At 39.7% G+C, this 27,974-nt stretch overlaps 2 protein-coding genes across 5 annotated transcripts; one reads left to right on the top strand and one right to left on the bottom strand.

Moving 5' to 3' along the window:
* Positions 1 to 155: 155 nt before the first annotated feature.
* On the bottom strand, positions 156 to 10,489 carry NOL12 (nucleolar protein 12). Its single transcript, XM_081958536.1, has 7 exons — positions 10,385 to 10,489; positions 8,415 to 8,601; positions 6,190 to 6,295; positions 5,537 to 5,585; positions 4,411 to 4,547; positions 2,590 to 2,675; positions 156 to 960 (listed from the first exon to the last, which is right to left on the bottom strand). The coding sequence occupies exons 1-7, from the start codon at positions 10,410 to 10,412 to the stop codon at positions 789 to 791; spliced, it is 765 nt and encodes a 254-aa protein (XP_081814662.1). The 5' UTR covers positions 10,413 to 10,489; the 3' UTR covers positions 156 to 788.
* LOC309394869 (arf-GAP with dual PH domain-containing protein 1-like) lies at positions 10,445 to 27,635 on the top strand. Of its 4 annotated transcripts, none has more exons than XM_081958527.1 (12): positions 10,445 to 10,577; positions 12,087 to 12,217; positions 13,367 to 13,458; positions 13,560 to 13,643; positions 15,171 to 15,202; positions 17,432 to 17,544; positions 18,256 to 18,402; positions 19,409 to 19,492; positions 19,748 to 19,810; positions 21,003 to 21,074; positions 23,705 to 23,936; positions 26,616 to 27,635. In XM_081958527.1, exons 1-12 carry the CDS (start codon positions 10,487 to 10,489, stop codon positions 26,642 to 26,644), a joined length of 1,170 nt encoding a protein of 389 aa, XP_081814653.1. In that variant the 5' UTR covers positions 10,445 to 10,486; the 3' UTR covers positions 26,645 to 27,635. The 4 variants fall into 4 exon arrangements, with proteins under 4 accessions (XP_081814653.1, XP_081814651.1, XP_081814654.1 ...); XM_081958525.1 differs by lacking the exon at positions 26,616 to 27,635 and adding an exon at positions 25,211 to 25,326; XM_081958528.1 differs by lacking the exon at positions 15,171 to 15,202 and having other exon boundaries at positions 13,560 to 13,642; positions 26,616 to 27,627.
* Positions 27,636 to 27,974: the final 339 nt, after the last annotated feature.

The raw sequence follows: 27,974 nt of genomic DNA, 5'->3' as shown, positions 1-27,974 counted from the left end.
ATGATCTATTTAAGTGGAGATATGGATTTGTTCCCACTGCTTCCGTAGATTTATTTCCTGCAAGCATCAACAAGTTACTTCTTGGGACCTACTAGGAATGAGGGCAGCTTCTGTGTTTTGCCATGACAGCAAAAACAATTCAAAAAGTTGACAACTACTTTTATCTTCAGCACTTGTTTATGAGTAGTGATGTAATCGTTGGCATATGTCACAAGGATTTATGAGAAACATGTTTCCTCATCAAGAGATGAAAATTAATATGAATAATAGTAAAAAAATGTGCAAGAAAATATTGCTATTATCTGTGCCAGCCTTACCCAACTTGATACTTGACAGTGTTGCACAATATTTGCACAATATTTGGGTGTTTGTCCCAACAAGTGGAGAACATCTGGTTGACCATAGTCACTTTTTTATACTTGTTTCTTTTTCTGAATCCAATACATGAAACATTATTGCATGGAGATCAGAATTTGAATGCAATTATAAATGTGGTCTCCACCAGTCTTGGGAAACATGATATTAATCAGGGATCTAATCTCTCTCTGGGAAAAAGGGCCTTTGTCCACCCAAATAAGGGGAAGTTGAATGAGAGAGATCTTTCCCAGCAGGAGACCTACACAAATCAAGATTAGGTTTCCTTAACTTGTATGGGCTCAACATTTCTTAGCTCCTGGAACACCAAGCATCACCTCTACTCTGCAATCCTGAGCAGAAGACTGTGTTCACATAACACTGATCTTCCGCCAAGCCAATTAGTAGAGTTGAATAGTCCATGTGTCAGCCATTCAGTCTTGGACATGCCTCCTCCTGCCTGTCATTTTCCGGCGCTGGGACTTGCTCGTTCGTCCCGTTCTTGTGTTTTGGCCTCCTTTCTTTGTCCCTTGTTTGTGGTTGATCTGTTTTCTTTTCCTCTTTTTCTGAGTACGGGAATGCAGGGAAGCAGTGAGGGAAGAAATTCTGTAGATAAGAGAAGAAAGTAATGATTGTTTCTCTGTTTCAAAAAATAAAAGCTAGCTTTTAATTCTCAGGTTTATTCACCCTCACCTACAGTATGTTCCTTGTAAACATAGCTGCTGTGGTTTTCAAACCACCAGTAATCCTTGACTTACAACCACAATTGGAACTGGATTTTTTTGTCGTTAAGTTGTTGAGGTCGTAAGTCAAATTGGACCTGATTTTACAACAATTTTTAAGCAGTTGTTAAAAAAAATCACCGCAGTTGTTAAGCAAATCCAGCTTTCCCAATGGGCGTTTTTTTGCTGGAAATTGGCAAAAAAGGTTGCAAATCATGATTAATGTGCCACAGGATGATGCAACTGGTCATAAATATGAATCAATTGCCAAGCTCCTGAATTGTGATTATATGATCTTGGAGATGGCCATATGCGCAAGTATAGGTTATAACTTTTTCCGAATCCCTTGTGTCTTTGAACTGAAATGAAAAGTTCATTAGTCAAGGGTATTATACTGGTTTATTCAACAGCATTATAGTGGTTTATTCAAGAAATCATGATTATAAACACAGCTTAGAGCTATATACATCCATCCAGTTTTAGGATCTTTAAATATTTAAAGACAACTCTGAGCTCTAGAGAGAGACAGTAAACAGATAAGAAAAAAAAATAGTCTCCTTGGACTAATTCTGACTTGAATGTTCTGTTATTTATAGAATTGCCAATCCTCTTCTCTTCTATTTTATTTTTACATGCTTTAAAAAAATGATACATCTGAAATTCTCTGGGCAGATTATAAAAATTAAACAAAACAATACAAAATGCAGCACTATTAAGAAATAACAAATCAATCCATATTGAGTAAATAAACTCTGCAGCAATAAATTTAGAACTAGAGGGAGAACAAGAACTGTAAAAAGAAAATCCCAATATATTTAAAAGGACTAAAAAACTAACTCATTTGCCTGGTGGGAGAAATATATTTACATAGACAAAGGGGTAGGTATAAGAATATTTGTATATTTTCTAAAGAAAGTATGCTATAAGAAAGAACCAGCAGTGAGAAGACTCTTCAGTCACAATTCTTCCTAACTCAGCTAGTAATATCTTTAATAACACTTTTACATAATCCTCTAGGCCAGGGGTGTCCAAACTTGGGAACTTTAAGACTTGTGGATTTCAACTCCCAGAATTCCCCAGCCAGCATGGCTGGCTGGGGAATTCTGGGAGTTGAAGTCCACAAGTCTTAAAGTTCCCAAGTTTGGACACCCCTGCTCTATGCCCTCTTCCACCTGACCGTTTCATACTTACCTCTACTTTTTCTTTCTAACATAACTTGACAGCACATCCCATGTGTCTACTCAGAACAAAAACCCTTTAAATTCAACGGAGTTTGCTCTCCGCTCAATGGTAGGATAATCTCTAAACCAGGGGTGTCCAAACTTGGGAACTTTAAGACTTGTGGACTTTAACTCCCAGAATTCCCCAGCCGGCTGTGGAATTCTGGGAGTTGAAGTCCACAAGTCTTAAAGTTCCCATTTTTGGACATCCCTGCTCTAAGCAAATCTTCAGAGAACACATGGGACATTCTGAATGGTTTGGTAATTAAAAGTAAGGCACACAATTGTAATACCTCTCAGACAGAAGAGGATCTCTTGCTTTCTTAGGCAATGTAGATGTATTCACAGTGTCTTCTCCTTCCGGGTCAATATTTTCATTCTAAAAAGAAGGCATGTGAGCTAATAAAGAACACCACAATAAAATCTAGACATGCAACTAGAAACATGATTTGATTTTCTAAGCAAAATATTAAAATTTCAGATTAAATGTTAACACTTTAGATTAAAGAATAGTAGCAATCAGCACCAAGACCAAACGCGTAGAGCCAAAACTTGGCATCAATCATTTAACACAGTGGTGAACTATAATCCATAAATTACGGTTCAGAATTTGGCTTCTAGTTGGATTTGGGAAAGCTATTCCCTTCTATAAACTTTGGGAACAACAGGTCAAAAGACACATTCAAACATAGTACTAGGATCTTGCATATTTGGATGCACAAATATACGTATGTGAGAAATGTGTAGTATAGCAATAGCACTTAGACTTAATATACCGCTTCATAGTACTTTACGGCCCTCTCTAAGCGGTTTACACAGTCAGCATATTGCCCCAACAATCTGGGTCCTCATTTTACTGACCTTGGAAGGATGGAAAGATGAGTCAACCTTGAGAATTGCTGGCAGTCAGCAGAATTAGCCTGAAATACTGCATTCTAACCACTGCACTACCATGACTCTTGCATAGTGATTAAAGTGTCAAACAATGTCTGTGGAGATCACAGATTAATACCCACTGAGCCATACTCCTCACTGAGGGATGCTGACCAGTCTTGGGCTCTTCTTCCAAGCCTCTTTTTCATATTTTATTTTTGTGCCTTCCAATCAATATTGATTCCTGATGATGGTCTGGACTAGAAACGTAAAATCAAGTTATTTCCCAACATTTCTCTGGGTGAGGTAATCCACTGGCACGGGGTATCATTAGTCTGTATGCTAATGGTACATAGGTTTCCATCTCTATCATGTACTGACTAAACAATGCCTTCAGATCCTCAGTGTCTGGCGGCCTTGGGGGTTTAGATGGGGAGATAAAAGCTTTACCTTAACCCAAACAAAACTGAGTAGGTGTGGGCTTGTTCACTCTCCCTCCCCGTACCTCACTTTGGATGGGATAGCACTCCCAAGGCAGAATTGCTGCACAATTTGGGAATTCTCTTGGACCCATGGGACCTCCCGAATGGGCTAGTCTTGTACACAGTATATGGCTCTGCCATTGGCAATTCAGAAATTACAACTGGTCCAAAATGTAGGAGCTTTGATATTTATAGATGTACCCTGATCATGGTTACAACATAATCACTGCTTTGCAAGTAGCGTTCGCTTATCAATTTCTGACTGCAATTCAAAATCCTGGATTTCACTGATAACGCCCTTTATGGCACATGGCTGGGTTAATTAATAAACTAGCTATTATGGATAGCTGCCCATTCCACGAAATCCAACAGAAAGGGCGTGCTTTGAGTCCCTTCAAAGAAATAATACTACTTAAAGGATGTATGAGGAAGAATTACAGAGGCACACATTCCTACGCTTTGGAACAGCATGTCCCGAGATCTGAAGAGCTCTGGATTTCTGTATGACTTTAAAAACCTGACACACTCACACACAAAGTAAGATGTTGGATGAGCCATTTGGAAAAAAAAGTTTAGGATGTTGAGATGTTTTTGTACCATTTTATATTGCATGGTGTGGTCCTATAATTGTTGTTCACTTGTCTGCCTTTTACACTTAACTTAGCCAGCCAGAGTTGCATTTGTAAGTGGGAAAGCCATATAAAAATTACATATGTTTTTTTGTTAAATTAACAAATGAATAAAAGACAGATCTATTACCTCAGTTAGCCCCAGCACACGAGCACCAGAAAGATCCAGGTCACTGATGGTAGTAACAGTGACCGTATGGTTTGGATGATCATAGCTCACTGATTCTGTTTGAGATGTCACTAAATGTTCCAACTCATCAGCTTCCTCTGAGAAGATGAAATAAGTAGTTATAATTTAAATGAACACTTTATGGAAGGAATTCTTTAAGTTTAGACCTTTCAGCCCTGTTACCATTACATTCTATTATTCCTTTATATATGTGGGTCTAATGACAATTGATGTCTCCACCTCCAAACTTTAAATTGGGATATTTTAAGAGATGATAATCCTCGAAGCAGGTTCTCTTGTTATCTGTAGTTGCTACATAATCATCATTATTTACTACACAATTCCGCCAATGATGGGCAAGCTTCTTCAAGCTATCCCAAAAAAAAAAAAGAACTCCACGCCTTTAGCCATATCCTGACAACCTTCTTTATCTTTTCATTTGCATCATTTACCCATGAAAATATTCTTTCATTTTTTAATATACTTTCTACAAAGTTATTATAACAATAAAATCTACTACAAATATACATAAAAAGAAGAGAAAGAGTTAATAATGTAAAGAAAAAGGAAAAAAGAGAAAAGTAGGAATATTAAAAAAAGCCTTCCAATCTTCACTGCAAATTTAAACAAATTTAGTGATTCTTCACACTTACAATCATTTCTGCATCTCCTAATCACATTGCTTATCTATAAATAAATCCATTAACATCATCTTTTCAGTCCTGGGGTCAGCAGAAAGTCAATACAGTAATCATTCTTCTAAAGACAGAAAGCTTATGTAGTGCAACAAAAAATCAGCACTGAATCTCTGCTTCCTTCCAACTGTTTGTAATTAACAGCAGTGGCCTAAACATAATCATACTGAGTAATATAAAAACCAACACCTAGTAAAAGTGTGATAAAGATTATAGATTAGAAAAACTAATTCATTAACAGAGATCAAATGAAGATATGGTTTGAAACATGTTTCATATTCATTTAACCTTATTTTAGAGAAGTTGCATTGATCAGCCTTCTGTTCTCTAAGTTGTCATCTTATACATTTTGGGATTCCAGGCTAGCTTACATCTTCAAATACAACACTTACCCAAGGCTTCTTCTCTCTCCTTCAACATCTTCATGTATTCTTTATGTCTCTACAAGAGAAGCAAACAAATAAATATTCCAAGAGTTTTCAGATCTAGTTAAAATTCTGCCAATGAGAAGTCATGCACTATTTCTTCCTACTATATACTGTGGTAGTATAGTATTTGGTAGAATTGTGGTACTGTGTGGTATTTCTATATCAACTTACCAAAATCAATTTCCTCTAAAATATCACACTATCAAAACCTATGAGATCTGGAATCTTATCCCTTAAAATAAGACAGTTTAAACCATGGTGCCTTAAGCAAAGCTCTCTTTTTTCTTTGCCTCAAAATATGAGCCATACTTGGAGGTACTCCATTTTATTTCCAAGCACATATATCTCTGTTGTTTAATCAAAAGTAAGGTCAGTTTAATTAGGTAATACACTAGTATAACCTATTTAGAGTGGAGTCAAAATGGTGAGGGCAAGCTTGCTAAAATAGCAAGCAAATGTAATTTACATTTTTGGAGTATCAAAAATAAAAGGCAAAAATGAAGGCAGCTATCCAAAAGGTTTGAAAAAAAATCATTTTTGGAAGGAAACAGTTCTGCTTTACTTTTGTAGTTGTTGCCGCCTTCTATTTCCCTGATAGATCTCACATAAAATCATACCTCTTCTTTCATCTTCTTTTCTTCCTGCTTCAGTTTGCGCTTTATTTCCTCCAAAGCTGCTTTCCTCCTCTCAACCTTACGTTTATGAAACCCTGTCAAGAAGTCCCTGGAAAAAATAAGTATAGTAGGCAGCAATATGTTAGGGTTACCCTTCTGAATCGATATTCTACAAATAACTTATCCTGCATGATCAGTAGGCAAATACATACAAAATGCTTACCTACATTCAAAAGCATAAAACGATTTGCCCATATTAAACATTCCCACGTAGATATCCCATGATGTAGTAGTCATGATGCAGATTAGACTGGCTCCTGCAATACATTCCTTAAGAATCCAATTCATTTGTACAGGAAGAAAAATGGCAGAACAGATTGGATAACCATAAAGTATGGAAGCTATGATTTTTTTAAGCCTCTCGGGGAGTAATGCAGGTAGCCCTTAACAATTGCAATTGGGACCAGCAACTCCTTTGCTAAGGGATATGACTACCCGTTATCACATGACTATGCCAGATTTACGTCACTTCCACTGCAGGCATAAAGTAAATCATCCAAGCATGACATCATATGACTGACTTCCTGCTAGCTTCTCCATTGATTCTGCTTGTTGGAAGCAAGTGTTTGGTTTTTAAGAAGAGCTTGGACAGCCGCTTGTCTGAAATGGCATAGGGTCTCCTGCTTGAGCAGGGGGTTGGACTAGAAGACCCCCAAACTCCATTCCAGCAGTATTCTGATTGATTGAAACCAGCTGTAAAGTTCACAAATGGTCATCCCTTGACTGTGGGATGCTAGGACAGTTGTGTGAGGACCAGTAATAAAACTACTTTTTTCAGCACTTATATAACGAAGCAATCATTAAATTGGGCAGTTGTTAACTGAGAACGTTTTATAATTCTGAATGTCCAGGTATTGTGTGATTCTGTTCCCATAAGTGGGCTAGCTTTTTTGGAAATGTAACTGTTGCCCAGTACTTGCCATTTTATGTTAGTTTGTCTACACGATAGAGACAGAACGACAAGCAGACTTTCTTGCTCCACATGTCACTTCTCTATTTGCCTATTAAGCTGAAAAAAAATCCATGTATGTTCTACTTGGCAGCACAGAGAAAACATTAACCCAGATACTATCTAAAGCATATCTGGATATCTATAGCTCAGATACGTCCCTAAGCAAGACGGATGAGGAGGCAAAGACCAAGGGAGTAAGCAAGTAACTGTGAATGTCAACCTCAAGAGAAAAAAAATGGATCTCACTCTTTGAAGAGTTGGTTAACTATTTTGTGGATTGTTTCTAAACCATGACACCCTTCATTTAGTTGATATTTCCCAGATGAAGAGGAGAGTGACTCCCATCACCCTCAGCCAGCATTAACCAGCTATTGAACAGATTCTGTAATTCACAACGTCTGGAATGTAGGAAGTTGGGGAAAATCTACTTTGAACAGAATTCAGAAATTCTAACAAGTTGCCTTTTTTATAAATACAGGTAGTCCTCGAGTTACAACCGTACATTTAGTGACTGTTCAAAGTTATAACAGCATTGAAAAAAGTGACTTTTGGCCACTTTTCATACTTATCACATGATCATCCCCATGATCACGTGATTAGAATTCAGATGTTTGGCAACTGGTTCATACTTATGTCCATTTCTGTTTCCCAAGGTCCTCTAATCACCTTTGGCAACCTTTTGACAAGCAAAATCAATGGGGAAGACTGAGTCATTTAACAACCGTGTTACCAACTTATCAATTGCAGTGATTCACATCACAACTGTGGCAAGAAGTTGTAAAAAGGGTGCAAAATTCACTTAACCAATGTCTCTCTTAACAACAGAAATGTTGGGCTCAATTGTGATCGTAAGTCGAGAACTACCTGTGAATGTACACATGCTGTTTGCACGTGTATACTAAAATCGACTAAGGTAAAGCAGCGTTTTTCACACTTGGCCACTGGGTGGGAATTCTGGGAGTTGAAGTCCACTCATCTTAAAGTGACCAAGTTTGAAAAACATTATACTAAACCTAAAACAACACGTGCCTGAATCTTGGGAGCAAGCATTCTGCTCAGCGTTAACTCTTCTCTCGCTATGCAAAGAGCCCCTCGGTAAATCCCCTTTCCATGCAGGGGGCTTCCGCGGGAGGGATCTGCAGTGCACATCGCCCAGCCAAAGCCTAGGCAGCGGTAGGCCTATTCGCCCTGCTCCTTCCTCCTCTCCCGCACTCACCGCCGACTCTTCTCATCGAAAGAGACGACTTTCCGGAGCATCGCAGTCCCATTCCTCTTTTTGCGGCCCATGCCGGCGATGACTTCTTCCGACTCCGCCGGCAGAAGAACAAACCAGCGCACCGCCTCTTCCGTCCCGCCGTCGCCTCCTCCGTGAGTCTTTGCAAGAAGCTCCGCCTCTGCTCTCACTTCAATCAATCATTTTTTAAAGACTTGTTATATATATATATTACCAAGCTCTTTTTTTAAAAGCAATCGTTATACAACTTTTGAGACTGCCCTGCAGTATCCACAATCGAAATATTTGGGGGGCCAGGAACCTAAATGCGGCTGTCTCCCGGAGACAAGTCTGTTTCTCCAATTCTTCAGCATGCTTCTAGTTAGGCAAAAAATGAGCAATATGACCATATGGATAGGGAAGGCTGTGTTGGCATGGGTAGCTTCAAATATACGCTAAGTCATACTGTGATTGTGGTCTAGTTTTGTATGAGCCCGGTGTGGTTTGCAACCTATGGTTTAAACGTGAGCTTCCGTTTCTTTTAATAAACCATGATGGAGCAAATTGGGTTAGGATTGTGTGTGTGTGTGTGCCATCTGTATCTCAGTCTCTGTCATCTGAAGTTTTAAGTTTCAGTTTCTGTGGAACATATGGGTAGCTTGCACTTTTAAATGGTTTCCTGCATCTTTTACGTTATATCTTCTTCAGTATTTGCGTGTGAAACTGCTCTCTAAAGTTCACTCACCGGTACAAGCCGCAATACTGATCTTGTACTTTTCTGACAGAAAAGAATAACAGAGTGACTGCACAAATAAGCAGTAAACAGGCTCCCTGGGCGAAGGCAGCAGGTAGATTGGGATCTAGCAATAATGCTTAGACTTTAAGCAGTTTACAGAGTCAGCAGCAATTGTTCCTGTTGGCATCCTATGTATCACCTCTCCTTTGCAAGCTGCATTGGTTCTAAATACAATTCAGTGTTCTGGTTATTACCTATAAAGCCCTGTATAGAATACACAGAAGCCTGGAGATCTGGATCACTTCTCTCCAATTGTTTCCGCCAACCTGGTTTCTTCTGACAGACTGGGTGTGTTGCAGTAGCCTTTGTTAAAGATTGTCATCCTGTGGGACTGAGAAAGCATGCCTCCTCTGTCACAATCCATACACTCTAGAATAGCTTCCTCGCAAAGGTAAAGATGGGCCCCTCTCTGAAGAATTCAATAAAACCTTGAAAACCTGATTTTGATCTCAGGCCTGAGTTTAATGTAGTATTGCTTGGGGGGAGGGGGGCTAAGGTGGTTGTTTTTTAATTATTTGTATCCCTTTGAAATCATTTTAGTCCAAACTATGGTTTTATGTATCTGTTTTCATAAATTCTGTCTTGATTTGTACATTGCCCAGAGTCCATCAGAATTATAATACAATTAAATGAATAGATAAATCTATAAAAAGGATCCTTCTCTAAATTAATCTGCCAGACGCTATTGATCATTGCATTGTACAACCTTGGGATGTAATGGATAGTCAGATTTACCTTCTGAACCACAATTTGTTTCCAGCTAAATCCAACCTCTAATTTTTTTAAAAAATCTCCAAATACGGTTCATGCCAATAGGTGACTGATTATAAATACTTTGAACTTATCAAACGGGTGGGGAAGTTACACACAGTATTGTTAATCACAGAGCAGTTTGCAAAGTGCTTAAACTTATGAGCTTGTCCTTTAGCCCCCTCTGAGATGGAAAATCCGGTTCTGTGGTTAATAGCTGTACTTCCCCTTAGGTTTACACCCACAGGGGTTGGTCTCCTGAACTACAGCACTTGCCTGTCACTTGAGCCTACCTAACACCCTTCAGCCTGAACTTGCTTTGGATTACAAAATCAGTCTATCCTTCACGTTTTGCTGTGCAGGGACACTGACTGTTGTTTTCCTGGCACTCTTCCCTTGCAAAAAAAGAAAAGAAAAGAAAACCTACCTCTACATAAGTCCAGTCTCCTATACATTTGGAGGAGAGGGGAAAAAGCAATTGAGTTGCTCTCTCTGAGTTGCCCAGAGAGTTAAAAAGCGACTGAGAAAAATGGCTGCAGAAGATGAGAGGAATAAAAACCTCCTCCAGGAAGTTTGGAAGAGGAAAGAAAATGCCATGTGTGGAGATTGCGGGCAGCCGGGTAAATAAAGGGGAAAATGGTGGTAGTAGGAGAAATGAATAACTAGCAAAGATAGCTCTTGAAAACAGCAATTGCAGTAACTTAGAAGAAATTCAGATGGCGGAATTATACCTGGCATTTAGGGCAAGGAAGAGATAGTTAATATTATACAATTTCTTAAATATATCATGGAATACTGTGTATGCTATATATTGTATGTTAAATATTTTGTTCTACTAAGGATTCTATAACTCTGCAGACTGCAATAGCCATCTAACACTGCAATGTGCTTGCTGCTGTTTCTGTGACTTTCCATTCGGTGATAAGAATCTATGGCAATCCCGATGTTGCTGAACATGGCCGTCATGATTGGCCATGCTTCTGATGGGTGGTGGGATTTGAAGTTCAACATCTGGGAGTAGGTAGGAAGAAAGATTGCTTCCACCACCAAAGAATAAGAGTGAATTCCTTGGAAGATAGAAACGAAGAATTGTAGCACTACTGTATGGAGAATTATGGAAGGACCAGGAAAGCATGAACTCACTGGACTTTTATTTAAGAGAAGGACTACCATCCAGGTAGAGACAAATATGTGAAGGTATCCAGTTTTTTGAGGTATTGGAGAAAAAGATTGGTTTACTGGAAAAACCTCCCCCCCCCCCCAAATACAGGAAATTGATGTAATTAAAAAAAACCTTAAGCATTGATTTGTTGGGGGCTACATCCTGCAGATGGCATGTACATTTCAGGTTTAACAAACCACTTGGGCTGCAGGGCTGGGTGGACCTTTGACCTGGAACGGATGCCGGCCACTGAGAGGTGCACATAATAAAACAATGGGATATTATGTAATAAAATCTTTTGTATAAGGTATTTTTTGACGGTATAAACAGAAACAGCAGTGCACCACTTTTTAAATCCTATTTGCATTGTTTACAGCTTGGGTAATCTAGATCAGAAAGGACAGAAATGTAACCCATCATGCCTTTGACATGGAGCTAAAGCCTTTCCCAGTTCTCTGATATCACCATATTTTTGCCAGGCCCTTATGGGAGATCCTGCAAAATGCTAAGAGGTTGATCTGGGATTCTGATTTATATTAAAAATATTTGCAGAGGCTCGCCTCCTAAGGGGGGGGCGGAGGGAATGGTGTAGAGGATTTATATTTTTATTTTGGATGGCACAATCTCACCCTTAAAACTACCCCAAAATAGAACAGAAAAGGAGTTAAAAAAATTCTGCCCTACTCCTTTTATGACATCACAGTATTGTGTGGTCTATACACCTCCAAGCAGGACTCCGAAAAAGGCCCCAAGGAGGATCCATGTCAGTTCTGGACTGATAAATAACTGTTGAGACATTAGGTTGAAGAACGGTGTTGCAAGTCCCAGTGACATATGGACAACAAACAGCAGTGATAATTAACTGATGGGTATTTGGACCTTAAGGAACTTAGTCTCCCTGCAATTTATTGGGCTGAACGTCACAACAGTCAGTCCAAAGCCACTGATATTGTTTGATTCTGTTCAGATCCTTGCTGGGTCTCCTGTACTTTGGGTACTTTCATCTGTTGTGAGTGCTCAGAAATACACTGCAAGATCCCTAACATAAGTGAAGTTAAATCAATAAAGAAGAGTTGCTGGGAGGAAAGCCAGATACAGGTGAGTATTATCCTGAGAAGTTTCTTGGCCTGCTATTTGTTTTGGTCATGTAACCGGCTTTTCTCTCAGGTGCATTGAAAGAAGCAGATGGCAAGAGAGGGAAAATTAAATTATTTCATAAGTTGCAGCAGCAACTTATACCCTGATTTTAGACAAAGAACAAATCCCCAGTTCAGCTTTAACTGCAGCAGCTGAAGTCCTTTTATCCACAAAGTCAGATACTTCTCAGATGTGGCTGTATGCTAGAAGAATACTATTCCTTACAAGATCAGGGATATTGCTTTGCTGGCTGATTTTAGTTGCCTATAGTTCATGGAAAGAGATAGTCAGTAATCTGGACAGACTGACAATTTAGGGCTGTTTTCAGAAACTTAACTTACTGACTTGAAAGACTATTGAGGGCCACATGTAATCCTACTGCTGCAGACTGCTCATGTCTTTGAGCACCATACTAAGCAAAAGGGTGTAGAAGTGGTATAAGAACTCAGAAAAGGGTTCAAGAAAAACCCCTCTGAATCTCAGATGCTGTTAGGCCTTTGATATAGGAAAGGTCAAAAAGCAGGCGCAGCAAAGATTTTAGGAGTCTATTTTATTGTAATAAGGTAGAATAACAGTATCTTGAAAGCCTGTTCAGGTTTCTCTCTGTCCCACCTTTTCCTAAACAAAATTAAGGCACAATTACTTTGAGGGTGTTTTTTTCCTTTCCTTTTTTTGGGTGTGTGTGTGTGCCTTATTGATTCCTGGCAACAGCTTGGAAGTGTCCCTGCAATTTTCTTGGCAAGTGTTTTGCCATTGCCTCCTTCCTAGAGCTGAGACAGAGTGACTGCCCCAAGGTCACCAAGGCAGGATTAGAATTCGCAGAACCGTGGTCTCTAGCCTGATGCCTTAACCACTAGGCTAAACAGTTCTTTTTCAAGACTGTGTAATTATTTCTGCAAGCCGCCTCTTTACTGGCTTGCTTCTTCCTTCCAGAAGGTCAGCTCTGCATTCCTTTACAGGCGCTAATTGGCAGGGAGAAAGTTTTCTACAGAATATGAAGATTGAGGATTTTTGGAGCTTTGGTAACTGTGAGGTAGAAGTGCTACTAATGAAGATCATTTCTGTGCAAAGGGAGATGATTGAGAGCAATTGCCTTTCCTTGCTTTACAGTTTCTGGCCCAGCGTGGGAATGCACTAGCCAAAGCAATGTATGAGGCTCATGTACCTGCTTATTATTATCGCCCATCTTACAGCGACTGTCAGTAAGTGCTATAACTCTTGACTAGAGAAAGCATAGTAGATTGGGTGGTAGGCATTCGTGACTTCTCTTACCTACTTTATCACTTACGGTGATGTCTCACAGAGTCCTGAGAGAGCAGTGGATACGAGCCAAGTATGAACGGAAGGAATTCCTGGAGCCAAAGAAAGAAGTTCTTTATTCCAATGGTAACAATTCTAGGGTGGATTTTCTAGCTTCATTTATCTTTTATTTATGCAAATGTATATGCCTTTTGTCTTAGGCAAATTAAAACCTGGGAAATAATCTTTCCAACAGCATGTTGGAAGCCCTGAGGCAAAGCCCAGTGAGAGCTGCTTAAAAATAATTGGACCCAGATATTTTAATTTCATACTGATAGAAATTTGAATATATATCGTACCTCTGCCCAAATGGAAAATAAGCCTGAGTTGTTGATTTTGCTTTTATACAGACTCCTGAAATATATTAGTGTTGTTCATATATAATGCTAAAGTACGATTTTTTTTTACATTGGTTTGCTGGACAAGCCATACTGCTCTGGATCACAATCAAGACGAGATAATGGATGCTGTCAGGTTCACATACAGTGCTATGCCCAAAGCAAGCAAATAAATTACGACTTCAATTCATGTGTGAAATGCACCATTAGGACTAACTCTCAAAACTGACTGTAGGAGCTGTCGGAGAAGACAGGATGCTGTTATGTGAGCTTACAATATACCCTGGGTAGCAAGTATCGGCAGGATGAGAGATTGTAAATTCAAGAGAAAGATTAGAGTTTGGTGGCAAAATATATGGTTTGAGGAGTTGCCAGTTTCCGTTCCTGGCATCTTCTTGTAGCCTGATGAAATTGAAACTTTGGAAAAGGCTGCCCATCTATGTCTAAAATACTAGACCAGATGGTTCACAGAAAGCACCTAGTAGCCAGTTTGGTTTAATGCTCCTTTGTTTTCAGAAAAAGAGTTTCACACAACTGCAGAAGGGAGAAGACTGGCAGAGTCCCAGAGATGGTGGTACAGGTGTGGTTGAAGCTGTTCACACATCCCACATTGCTTTCCGGAGGAATTAATATCAGCTCAGCCATCAGTTAATCGGGGTTTGGGTCTGGGTTTGAATGACGCATGAAACCATATCCACAACAAGCACCACAATTACAGAATGTCATTAAGTTTCTCGTTTAACCAAAATGTCCCAGAAGGCCAAGTCACCTTCCATGGCAGAAGACAGCTGCTTATATTCCTGATGCTTAACCAAAGAATACGATCAGGCATACAGTTCACTCTTCATAAACCCCTTCCTTTTAATAGGCCCATCAATTGTTCATAAAATGGTATCATCAGTGCTACCAGTAATAAACACTTCACTGTTATCCAACATAGGAAGTGTCATAGTGTGACAGCCTGCAAAAATGTAACAGAAAAAATTCTAGCTCAGTAGTTGTGATCTGTGCATGTTAGAAGATGTGAAATTATACATCAAAGGATTTGAAGACTTTCTCATGGGGAGACAGGCAGAACAAATTTAGAAATTAAAAAAAATAAAGAGATTTCCCACATTCTTTACTGTGAAATGTCCCCAGTTGAATTGCTAGTGCTGAATAAGATAATAAAAGTCCTGCCTGATGAAAAATATAAGCCAATGGCACTGCCAGAGTTAAATGGCCATCTGGACAAATGGCTTATAGGTTCCTCTTCATCTCCATTCTCCCTTTCCAAGGGAAGATCAAGGGGCAGCTATCCAACAAAAAGGTATGGGAAAGAAGGACATCTGGAGATATTTCTGCAGCAGGAACCCTGTGCTTTCACAAAACGGGGTGGAAAAACCCTTCATCAGAAGCTACCCTAGGGTAGCTTCTGCCAATCATTTAGCTTGAGGACATCTTGGGTTTCTCTTCTGACTTCAAAGAAGCAAAAAAAGATATGTATCTCCTTTTGAACAAAGGGATGCTCCATCTCAAGAATTACCACTTGTACAGGCTCCTAAATAACTACAACTAAGGAATAGGAAGGAAACAGGACCTCTTCCAAAATAGAATAAAGTTTAGAGTGGAGAGATAGAGGATTTGGCCTTGTTGAAGTTGAATCGGTTTCGTTCCTGATTCAAAAGATGAAGTAGCATGATGAGAAAGAGTTGTAGGTACATAACAATTTAGAATGACCGTATCTGGACTACCAAAAATTAAATGGGCAGAATGAGATACTGGTCGCTTGAATTTTTGTAGCTGAAATATGTTAGGCCTAGTTATAGCTCCTATGAGCCTGGGCAACATGGCCTGTAATTTGAAGTTCTAGGACTGTAAGAAGTTATAGGAATATATAGAGCTGCGGTGGCACAGTGGTTAGAATGCAGTACTGCAGGCTACTTCTGCTGATCACTGGCTGCCAGCAGTTTGGCACATCGAATCTCACCAGGTTGACTCAGCCTTCCATCCTTCCAAGGTTGATAAAATGAGGGCCCAGATTGTTGAGGTCAATATGCTGACTCTGTAAACTACTTAGAGAGGGCTGTAAAGCACTGTGAAGCGGTATATAAATCTAAGTGTTATTGCTATTGCTATTATGGAATAGCAATAGCAATAGCAATAGCAATAACACTTATGGAACTTCAAAATGGAAGTACCAAGCAGGGGAAAGTTTAGGCCAGTTGGGTGATTCTGACTTAATATCACCCTTCTGCCAATGTATATACCAGTGATGGCGAACCTATGGCACGCGTGCCACAGGTGGCATGCGGAGCCATTTGTCAGGGCACGCGAGGCGCTGACCTGTTAGCTGGCCAGCGCGCATGCGTGCGCTGGCCAGCTGAGTTCACCCTTTTTTAAAGCCATTTTTCTCCCTCCCCAGGCTCCAGAGGCTTTATAGTAGCCTGGGGAGGGCGAAAAGAGCCTCCCCCGCCCCCCCGGAGGCCCTCCGGAGACTTCATGAGCTTCCCTGAAGACTCCGGAGCACAAAAAACCAGCCCTACGGGCAAACCAGAATTACAGGAACAGACTTCCTGTTTGCTCGGAGGGTTGTTTTGACTGCTCCGGAGGCTTCAGAGAAGCCTCCTGAAGGTCCCTTATGCCTCTGGAGGGCTTCCGGGGGGGGGGGGGGGCGGGGGAGGCTGTTTTTGCCCTCCCCATGCTCTTATAAAGCCTCTGGAGCCTGGGACGGGCGAAAAAAGCATGCAAAAATGGGGGGTCATGCCTGTAGTGAGCAGATGCGCACTGGAGGGGTTGCGTATTGCATTATGGGTGTGCCACGCCTGCACACACACCCCCCGTGCTCCCCCCACTTATGGCACGTGAGCCCAAAAAGATTCGCCATTGCTGGTATATACAGACAATAACATTTGCAGTAACAAATTTAGTCTTAATGGGTTCCTTTGAATGTGGTTAAGCATATTGTCAGAAGCCAGTTGTAGTTTATAACCTAGGCTTTAGGATCTAATCTGATATTGATAATTTCATATACAGGTAGTTTGCACTTAATGACCAGTTGTTTAGCAGCTGTTTGGCATTCCAATGGACCCCAGAAAAGGTAATTTACGACCTGGATTTGAAGTTCCAATGTTTGGAACTTCAAAAGTTTGTTCCTTGGTCATGTGATCACATTTTGGGCACTTAGCAACTAGCCTGCGTTTATGGCTGTTTGCAGGGCCCTGCAGTCACATGACTGCAATATACCTTTTTTTTTTTTTTTTTTTTGCTGAAAACCAGTTTTTTTATGCTGGTTCCTGGCAAAAAGCATCCATTGAGTATAATGGCCTTGCTTCACAAAAGCTGTTTTACTTAACAAGTAGTCAAAAAAGAAGTTGTAAAATTGGATTGGTCATGTGAAGGCTCGCTTAATGATGGGGGGAATTTAGGAGTGCAATTCCGAGCTTAATTGTACCCATAAGTCAAGGGCTACTTGTTTGACCCAGCCATTGTGACTTAGTATATCAGAATTAAACAGATCTAGCACAGACAACACCTCAGCTTGCATTTTGTCTCCTAGGCCTGAAGGAAGGGATCCTGTGGAAACGAGGCCGAGATCATGAGCTATATCAGCCACGCAGATTTCTTCTGTCTGAGAAAGAGAGATGCCTGAAATATTTCGTCAAACAGGATGTGCGTAACAACCAGCTTTTAAGTGATTCTTGTACGCAGAGTAGAGCCTTATTTAGGGTCAGAAAATCATTTGAGTCTCTGGATAACTCTACAGTTCCTTTCAGGGGTGGGATTGAAAAAAATTAGCAACCGGTTCTCTGCCTAGTTGCTGGGCAGACGTGGCCATGGGGGCGTGGCCTAGTCACTATGGTGGGGGGGGGCATTTTTGCCCTCCCCAGGCTCTGAAGGCTTTTCTTGAGCCTCTGGGAGGGGGAAAACGGGCTCCCTGGTCTACGGAAGCACCCCTGAGACCGGAAATGAGCCCATTTCCAGACCTCCAGTACTTCTGGTCTGCCTATTTCTCACCCTCCCAGAGCCTCCGCGCGGACTCTGCACTTACTTGGCATGATGAACAGGCCGCTTGGAGACTTCGGGGAGGGCTGGGCGGGATCAGCCCGTCCTTGTAACTACAGGTTCGGCGAAACAGATTAAAATTAGCATCCAGTTCGCCCGAACCTGTCCCAACCGGATGAATTCCACTCCTGGTTCTTTTTCTTCCTTACTATCAACTCATCTTCCTGCAAGAACTAGATTTTTGTTGAAATTCACTGGGGACAAAAGGATCTTTCCTTTTTAAAAAAAAAATGGGTAAGGGCAGAGGGGGAAATTTGTAACGCCCTATGTCTACCCATTAATAGTGTACAAATGATAGCAAAGCCACTTTCTTCTCAGGCAAAAGAACCCAAAGTAGAAGTTAAAATCGACACTGTCAATGCCATGTTCCAGACAGAAAAGATGAGGCATTCCAATGGCTTGCAGATCACTTATCTTAAGGATAACAAGACTCGCAACATCTTTGTTTATCACGAAGATGGGAAGGTATGAGGATCTGGTGTATATGTTTACCGTACAGCAGGGGTGTCCAAACTTGGGAACTTTAAGACTTGTGGACTTCAACTCCCAGAATTCCCCAGCCAGCCATGCTGGCTGGGGAATTCTGGGAGTTGAAGTCCACAAGTCTTAAAGTTCCCAAGTTTGGACACCCCTGCCGTACAGCTATAGGAAATTATGGAAACAGTCTGAAATGTTACTGCCATCTTAAAACGGTACATTTAAAACCCTCACTAGAGCAAGGCCAGATCATTCCTGCTTCTTGTTTTTTTTTCCTGCCTTCAACTCTTCCCTAGAAAAGACCTACTTGCAATGCAAGAACTCTCCATTCGTCATGACCTTTTTTATTGCCAGTAAATATATGCATAGTTGGACGCCTAATAAATAAATTCCCTTTAAATGAATCTTCCCCAAGCTTCTCCAGAGCACGGTTAAAATTTTGGCAGAGTTCTATACCTAACATATCTAAAGAGTGGTTTTTTTTCCTCTTTTAATTCTTCTTTCAAAGCCTTTTCTTTGTGGCCATAATTAATTTAAGAAAAAGGAAGTGCAGTTTGGCACATGCGTATTGCAACAAATCTGTATTCTAGTATATTCTATGCATTCCCTCTGTAAGTGTCTATGGAGATTCTCAATCATCCAGGCCCTGGTTCCCCCAAAGTGTTTTTTTTTCCAAGAGGCAACTGGACTTTCTTGTTTTTCTTTGAAGACGTTTTGCTTCTCATCCAAGAAGCTTCTTTAGCTCTGACTGGATGGTGGGAGTATCCAGTCGGAGTTGAAGAAGCTTCTTGGATGAGAAGCAAAACGTCTTCAAAGAAAAACAAGAAAGTCCAGTTGCCTCTTGACAAAAAGCACCTTTGGGACCCTCTGGAAGTTCTTTATACCAATCAAATAAATTCCATAGAAGTAAACTGAGAATTGTTTCTGAGTAGATCACCTTAAGATCAAGTTGTCAGTCATATTTTATTATTTATTGTGCTTTTTCTCTTCCTAGGAAATTGTGGACTGGTTCAATACAATCCGTGCTGTAAAATTCCACCACCTTAAAGTTGCCTTTCCTGGAGCTAGTGATCAGGAGGTTAGAATCTTGCAAAACTGGATAGCGTATTAACTAAATTATATTACAGATGACATGATTTCCTTATGACATAAGCAATCTAATTATTTTCCATGAAATGGGATAATCATATGTCTCTGGACTCATGCATGTTTTCTTCTCTGTCCAGCATGAATAGCTGGGTAAAATAACAATTCATGCAAATCTTTAATTGTTTGAAGTAGCTAAGGCATTTTCACAGATAATCCTCATTTTTTTATTTTATTTTTGCTGCAGCTGAAAACCCGATTAACAAGGAATTTCCTAAGAGAAGGTTATATGGAAAAAACTGGACCCAAGGTACAACTACTTATTGCTATTTTATTACTTTGTTGTTTTTTTGTTACTATTTACCCAAAAGAAGCTCCAATAGAAGAGAATATCTGTAGCTCAGGATTAAAATGTGAAGTGATCTTGGTTATTTGCTTGCAGACACTCAACTAGATAACATCATCAGTCTTAGTGAGTATGATATTTGCTCCCTGCTTATTTACAGTAGCTTGTCCTACCAATGTTGGGGTGGGTATAGTTTTCCCTTGGTAGTTCCTTGATTAGTATATTGTTAATCCCTGCTTATCTGAGTATTGGCTGCTGAAGAGGATGTGGTTTTGTTGTTTCCTTCTTTTCTTTTTATTGTTTGAATGGCATGTAAATGTGGCTTATTTCTCTGTGCCTATTACTGGCTGAAAGTCTATTGATATATGAAAAGAAAGGGAGCATGAAAGACAAGAGTGCTCAGTGATGTGCAATTCCAGATTTTTATAAAATTGACTATTTTTTTTCACTCAAGAAAGTGCAATGTTTTTGAAATGAAAAGCCACACATTATCTTTGAGCAGGATGATGATTCCATGCCATCAAGTTGTTGTCAACTCTCAATAACTATATAAGTAGATTTTTTTCCATTATGGTCTGACCCCACCCTGGACCTCCAGCTCTTCCAATGGTGCATTTATTGCTACTGTAACTCAGTCTATCCCTTTTGCTGCTGGTCATCCTCTTCTTTTTCATTCCACTTTTCTCAGCATTTGAGCCTTCTGCAGGGCATGACATCTTTGTATAGGTGTCCAAAGTAGGATAATTTGAGCCTCACCTTTTCTTCCACGAGAACTCTTGAGTTGCTTTGTTCAATAAATCAGCTCCAAAAATGGCTGCGCCAGGACTGAAAATGAATTCAGTTTATTGATTAAATTCAACTTCCATAATACACACTTAAGCCATATGCCATGGTTATTTTAAGTCACAAAGTCCATTCTGATTTAGTATTATATGTGAAACCTTTATTGTAATGTCCTTGGAAAGATTGACTGGCAAATGTAAAAAAAAAAAAAAAAAAAAGCCAGCAACAAAGGTAACAAGCAAACCCAAGATATCCACTCTAGAAATTGACACTAGCACAGGTTAGGAATTGAAGTTGTTTCTAATGCTGTTTCCAAAGAATGGCCAGGTGAGGGCTCTCTCCTCTTATAAATGTCTGTGCTTGGTTTTCACAGCGGAAGGAATGTTTCAAGAAACGCTGGTTCAGTCTAGATCACCGAAGGCTGATGTACTTCAAAGATCCCTTGGTAAGCAAATTATTGATTTTGCCTTTCATCTTCCTGATTTACTCAGATATTTAAATATATATTAGTCCAGCAGGAAAGAATTGTTGCTTGAAATAAAATTACATTTATTACTTTTTGAACTCAATCCTGTTGCTATCCAAAAGCACCTATGTTAAATTTCATATTTTTCCACTTATTTTTTTTTGCATATCAAACCACTATTGAAAGCAGACCAGACTGTTTCTCCTTTTATTGGTTTGTGTACTCTATATCAAGAGAGAAGCCTTTCCCACTTCAGTGCCTTCAAAATGTGTTTGAATTGCATGTCTCTGACTAAACACCGAAGGTGCATGGAACGCTGTAACCTTCCCAACAAAGGTGGTTTTATGTTCTGAGGTAATGAAGTACGAGGAGGCTGCTGAACGTTTAACCCTTTTATTCGTAACAGTAACTTACAGAACAGAGCAACAAAAACCCCGGCTGACAGCTATTTATACTGATAGCTGTCAGTCGGGGGAACCAATGGGGTAACCAGAATTCTCCCGCCGAACGAAAGGGCCAATCAGGGAAGACCGGGACAGCGCCACCTGCTGGTGGACAGACACAACAGGTGGTTCCTATTTTTCTACTTGCATTTTTACATGTTTTCAAACTGCTAGGTTGGCAGAAGCTGGGACAAGTAACAGGAGTTCACTCCGATATCCGGTGCTAGGGATTCGAACCGCTGAACTGCTGACCTTTCTAATCGACAAGTTCAGTGTCTTAGCCACTGAGCCACCGCATCCCCTTGTAAACAATATACATGTATACTTAAAACAAAAAATAGGCCATGTCAAATTTTTCAACTTTCAATTTCCAAACATTAAGGGTGCTCAAAATTTGTGACATACCTTGGGGATTGTAAAGGTATTTTGGTTACTTTAATATAATTTAGATGTGCTTGGTAAATAACTACGTAGTTATCATAACTTTTTAACATTTTGTTTGCTTCATTTTGGGCACCAAAGAACAAAAAATTTTTAAAAACCCAACAGTATTACTGTTACAGTGAGATGCAAAAGTGACACTGTTTTTAAATAACAATTTAAACTTCGCGCCAAAGGAATCATATTGGTCAATCTTTTCATTAGCTCACCAAACAGCCATTTCAAAGACTAAAAATGAAAAAAATTCTTCAGTCCAGGATTTTAGATCCAGAGTGATAATTTCTTTTCAGATACATCCAAAGCTTTTTTTTTTAAATGCATGATTTTATTGCCTTTAAAGTAATGAAGGAAAACAAAAAATAAAAATAAAAATACATGTCAAAGAAAAAAGAACACATTTTAAAATAAAGTAGGTTTGAAAAAAGATGATAGTTCTATCAACGTATTAGAAACATATATACTTGAATGATTGCATTAAATAGCTTTATATAAAATTATAACTGTTCACTGCTAAAATGCTATATTATGGCCTAGCTACACCCCAAGTTTGAGAATTCAAAATTGTTTAAAAAATCAATAATCTATTTTTTGGGTGTATAGTTTAGCTTTACATTAATATATTAACAATAATATAATGGCTTTAACATGGAAGTAATTCATCAAAAGTTTCTTGTTTGTGTTTAATTGACCTCTCCAGGAATGCTTAAGAAGGGCTGTGAGTCATTTTAATTACAAAAATGTATGAAGAAATGGTTCTACTATTGCTTCAGTTCTTCCAGCTGCTGCTTCTCTTCCTGAGGTTAGAGTGTTGTAGCTAAAGTATTGGCACATTTCTCCCTTCTCAGTGGTGTTCCAGGAGAACAACCAGAGTACTTGTAGGATTCACTGGGCTAGGGATTTTTTGTCTTTCACTATGTATGGCAAATCTAGACAGCATACTAAAAAGCAGAGAGATCACCCTGTCAACAAAAGTGCATATAGTCAAGGCTATAGTTTTTCCAGTTGCAATGTATGGCTGTGAAAGTTGGCCATAAGAAAAGCTGAGCGCCAAAGAATTGAGGCCTTTGAACTCTGGTGCTGGAGAATTGTAACTCCAGTCCTTCTTTTCATTAGACTAGTCATACCTGATTCCAGCCACCGTTCTGTTTTGTTTGGTTGTGCTAAAAAACATTGCAAAGGAAATGGTGCTGGAGAAGATTCTTGCGAGTCCCTTGGACTGCAAGGTGATCCAACCGGGCAGTCCCGGAGGAGATCAACCCTGACTGCTCTTTAGAAGGCCAGATTCTGAACAGGAAACTCAAAGACTTTGGCCACCTAATAAGAAGGAAGGGCTCACTGGAGAAGAGCCTAATCCTGGGAAAGATTGAGGGCAAAAGAAGAAGGGGACGACAAAGAATGAAGTGGCTAGATGGAGTCACTGAAGCAGTAGGCGTGAGCTTAAATGGATTCCAGAGGATGGTAGAGGACAGGAAGGCCTGGAGGAACGTCGTCCATGGGGTTGCAATGAATCGGACACGACTTTGCAACTAACAACAAATGAATTATATTGGGTTTGGGTGGGGGGATGCACAAAGGGAGGCTCAGCCAATCTCATTGTACACATGTTGTACTCTGACAACAAAGGATTGAATTGAATTGACAGTATTCTGTTATAAGTTATAACTATAGTCTAGAATCCCAAAATGACTTGAAGACAGATGCATTTTTTTTCCTTATCCCATGCAGGATGCTTTTGCTAAAGGTGAGGTTTTCCTGGGCAATGGGGAACAAGGATATAATGTCATAAAAGGATTGCCACATGCCATGCAGGGTAGGTTCACCTGGAAACATGGCATCATTATTGTAACTCCTGACCGCAAGTACATCTTCACCTGTGAGACGGAGAAAGAGCAGGAGGAATGGAAAGCTGTCTTCAGCCATGTGATGGAGCAGCCCATGACGCCCCAGGAGTATGCAAGTAAGTTCCAAGAGGATATTTTCATTCTATTCAGCCATGGGAGATTGAAGACAGGGGTCCCCCTAAGATGGTTGCTGATTTTTTTCTTGCCGTTCCTCCCCTCCTGACTTGGTAAATTTAGGAAAATGAATTAAGAAGGAAGGAGTGGCAAGCTAACTTTAACTTTAACTTTATTGGATTTCTAGACCGCCCCTCTCTCGAAAGAGACTCGGGGCGGTGTACAGTCATATTAAAATAGTTAAACAGTAAATATACATGTTATAAGTATACAATAAATAAATTAAACATAGGACTGGAGGAGGTAGTAGAAGTTCCCTGTACAATTTAGTTAAGTTAGATTGAAAACTGTGTATCTTTGTCCAGGTGTGTCTCCACATGCCTTTTAGTTAAGGTTGATTTCTGTTGACTACCTTGTCAAGGAATATAATTTAAACTCTTTGTAATTAATGATGATGGATCGTGGCTTCTCCTCGAAGTATACTTCTTGAATAAGCAAAAATAAACCCGAAGCATGATCTAATAAAAACATTTTAATATAAAAGAAAGTAAAAATACAAACTTGCTAACTGAATTAATTACATCTTGGCAGAGTTATGTGCCTACCTCCCTTGGCAGGTGAACAAAAGAACAGAAGTGAAAGTTAAGAAAGAAGGTGTGACCTGCACAATAAAACATTGCAGATAAGAACTCTCAGCACAGCTAAGAAACAGTTCAGTCTATCGTATAAGTCAGAATGCAAGTACAACTGGCAAACCAAAATAAACGCAGTGACATGCCTTGGCAAATCTATGCAGTTTTCTTGGCAAGATTTTGGAAGTGGTTTTTCCATTGCCTTCTTCCTAGGACTAAGAGAGTCTGGCCCAAGGTCACCCAGGGAGCTTTTTGCTTAAGAGGGAACTATGGTTTAGCTGGCTTGGCTCAACCATAACTTCATAACGCTCCTGATGGGTTTTTTAATTCAGTAATTTTATTTAATGGGATTTTAAATTGTGTTTTTTAATTGTCTTTCACTTATGAGTCTACCTCCTTCCATGCACATGTATATGTCTTTGTTTTTATGTATGTATGTTTGTCTTTATTTGTATTTTATCTGTTTTGATTGTACGCCGCCCCGAGTCCTTCAGGAGAGGGTTGCGGCTAATCAAATAAAATTATTAAATTAAATTAAATTAAAATTAAATTAGAACTCACAATCTCCCGGTTTTTAGCCTCATGCCCTATCTAATACACCAAACTGGCTCTATGTAAAATGGCAACCTCTAATAATATTTTAGGGCTCAAATGGATCTGTAAGCTTAATGGGAGACTACAGCTCAGTGGGTTATTTGTGAGTATGTCAATGTACCCAGAAAAAGAACCAAGGTAAGCAATGGCAGTAGGGAGAAGCAGGTAGCATTTTGTTAAACTAATGTTTTGTAACTGGTTCTGTCCCTTATGGAAGCTATTTTAATATTGCAAGATTGTCCTTGTGTTCTGAACACTTCAAATATACCTACCCGCCCAGTGTTTCTCAACCTCAGCAACTTTAAGATATATGGACTTCAGTTCCCAGAATTTCCTAGCCGGTGTGTTGTTTGCAGAATGTTGTGGGTTCATGCATCTTAAATAGTTGCTGAGGTTGACAAACTCTGCCCTGACCCGTAAGAACAGGAAGGTCATCTAGGTGACTAGATTGGGCAGATATGAGAGTTGAACAAGAGATGTTCTGATCCATAGCCAGGATTTTCCCCACCATATAACACATGCATGTCACACGACTTATATTGCTTAAATTGTGGGTGACAAAGTCAAGGGCCACAGGCTGGATCCGGCCCACGGGGTGATTAGATCTGGCCCACGGGGCCATCCTGGAAACAGCAAAGGACTGGGCCACGGTGCCTCTAAAAGTGAAAACAGAGCTTGGGAGGGGAATGTGCGCCCCCCCACCCCCCCAAAGCTCCGTTTTCACTGGCAGAGGGCTGGAGGAGCCACAAACGGAGCTTGGGAGCCTGTTTTTGCCGCCAGAGTGCTCGGGCCACCACAGGCACCCCCCAACACAAATGACATCAAGTTGGCCATACTCAGCCCCCCGAGGTCAAAGCACAACCCTGATGTGGCCCTTAATGAAATCAAGTTTGACACTCCTGGCTTAAATGATTATGCTTTCACTAGTAAAGAGGCAAGAGGATCTCTAAGGTAAGGGTAAAGGTTTCCCTTGTCCAGTTTTGTCCAACTTTACGGGGTAGTGTTCATCTTCATTTCTTAGCCAAGGGAGGAAGCATTGTCTTAAGAAGGTTCTCTGGTCATGTGACCAGCATGACTGTATGCCAAGGTGCATGGAAGGTTGTTGGGTAATAAAATGCAGCTGTTATCTCTTGCTGCCACCAGGGACTGCCCACAACCCTTCTGGCTTGTCTCTCCAATGAACAGGACTAGAACAGTAATTTTAAAAGAAAATATGCTCAGCAATAAAATAAGTGTAAATATAGAATTGCAGAATTATCCCCCCCTTTTGCCTAGATCTATTCATGTTTGCCATAGTAGATTTATAATATCATTATATATATATATATATATATATATATATATATATATATATATATATATATATATATATATATATATATATATATATATATATATATATATATATATATATATATATATATATATATATATTCTTTTCTTTCTTTTTAACAGTTGAAGCTAATTTCAGGATCAAACATTAACATCTCTGAGGAAGAGTGAGTCGCTGCTAGTTTCTGGGTCTATAGTTTTTGGATACCACAGAGGAAAAGACTTTCTGGAGTCAAAGCAGCCCATGCATTCGCTCAGAGCTGGAAGACGTGTTGAAAGAAATAAAATCCATTTAGACAGCCCTCTGCCAAAACACTGCTGGACAACTGGCCTTCAAAATCATTTTGACCCTGAATTACACTTAGTATAGAAATAAGCAGCACAAAGACTGAGGTAAAGTAGCCGATGGATGCTACTGCAATTCCCTACAATAAATTGAATGGTTTGTTTTGCATTGACCAAAATGTGCATATTCCCACCTAGGGTGCTACCACTGCTTGCTGCTGATTGGCCACTGTTTGCTCTCCTTGTCTGATATTATGATAGAAGCAAAGCAAATTCGGGAAGAGGAAGGATCATTAGCTTGGAAAGTAAACTTTGCACACTTCAAAAATGGTTTGGAATTATCTGTCTTTTTTAGGCTTCCATGCTACCCTGAAAAAAGATATGCCTGTTTTAATTGTAGCTGTGACTTTTAATACAGCTGAACCTTTCCCCCCCTCAGATACACACTCAAAAAATAGCAGGAAGCTTTACCAAACAGTAGAGAAGTGAAGTGCAAGATTCATAGCACATTTCTTTCAAAACATTTTCAAAGTTTCTGTCCTGGAATCTATGCCCTAAAAGAAGAGATTGCAGGAACTGGATATGTTCAGCCTTGAAAATGAGGGTAGTGGGTGGGAAATATGATAACTGACAATTTCTGAGATTGGTGATGAGATCCTGGCTGAGTTAGAGGCAGAATCATAGAAATACGAGGCTTGCTTTAATATGAGTTCTTGAAATAACTGGGAGTTGGCTTTAATTATCTAAAAGGTTCTTTTAAATCTATGATTCTCCAAACCTCATCACATCTGTCACAGATCACTGCATAAGACAATGAGCATCCTGATTAGATCAAGACAGATATTGGGTATGATTGACTAAAAAACCCCATATTTTATTCCAGGTATATTTAAAATATCTTAAAATTATAATGCTACATAAACAATTATGTGGGGATTTTTTTTCACTACCATTTTTTTCTATCATGCCATAAGTAGTGTTGATTCCACTAACTAGTTTGTCTTATTCCATCCTAGCCCTCTTCTTTCCTAACACAGCTCTTAATTTTCTATTTTATTTCTAAGACAATTAAGGACCTTCTCTGTTACAACAATGCACCAAAGGGGAGAAGCTGGGGTTGGAGAAAGCTACGGAGAAAGTGACAGAAAGCTGAAGGAAACACATGGGAGTTAAATGGGTGGAAGACATGATGGTTTA

The sequence above is a fragment of the Natrix helvetica genome, assembly GCF_964273705.1.
Source record: "Natrix helvetica genome assembly, chromosome: 6".
In the NCBI taxonomy this organism is placed as follows: Eukaryota; Metazoa; Chordata; class Lepidosauria; order Squamata; family Natricidae; genus Natrix; species Natrix helvetica.
This window is presented reverse-complemented; position numbering and strand designations above follow the sequence as displayed.

Coding starts and splice junctions, on each gene's coding strand:
- NOL12 (XM_081958536.1), bottom strand. CDS start 10,412: ATGTATAGGAGACTGGACTTATGTAGAG. Junction 5,586..6,189: donor AAAAGAAGATGAAAGAAGAG/GTATGATTTTAT, acceptor CTTCTCTTGTAG/AGACATAAAGAATACATGAA. Junction 961..2,589: donor GATCCTCTTCTGTCTGAGAG/GTATTACAATTG, acceptor TCTTATCTACAG/AATTTCTTCCCTCACTGCTT.
- LOC309394869 (XM_081958525.1), top strand. CDS start 10,487: ATGGCTGCAGAAGATGAGAGGAATAAAAACCTCCTCCAGGAAGTTTGG. Junction 10,578..12,086: donor TGGAGATTGCGGGCAGCCGG/GTAAATAAAGGG, acceptor GATTCTGTTCAG/ATCCTTGCTGGGTCTCCTGT. Junction 18,403..19,408: donor TTTATCACGAAGATGGGAAG/GTATGAGGATCT, acceptor TTCTCTTCCTAG/GAAATTGTGGACTGGTTCAA.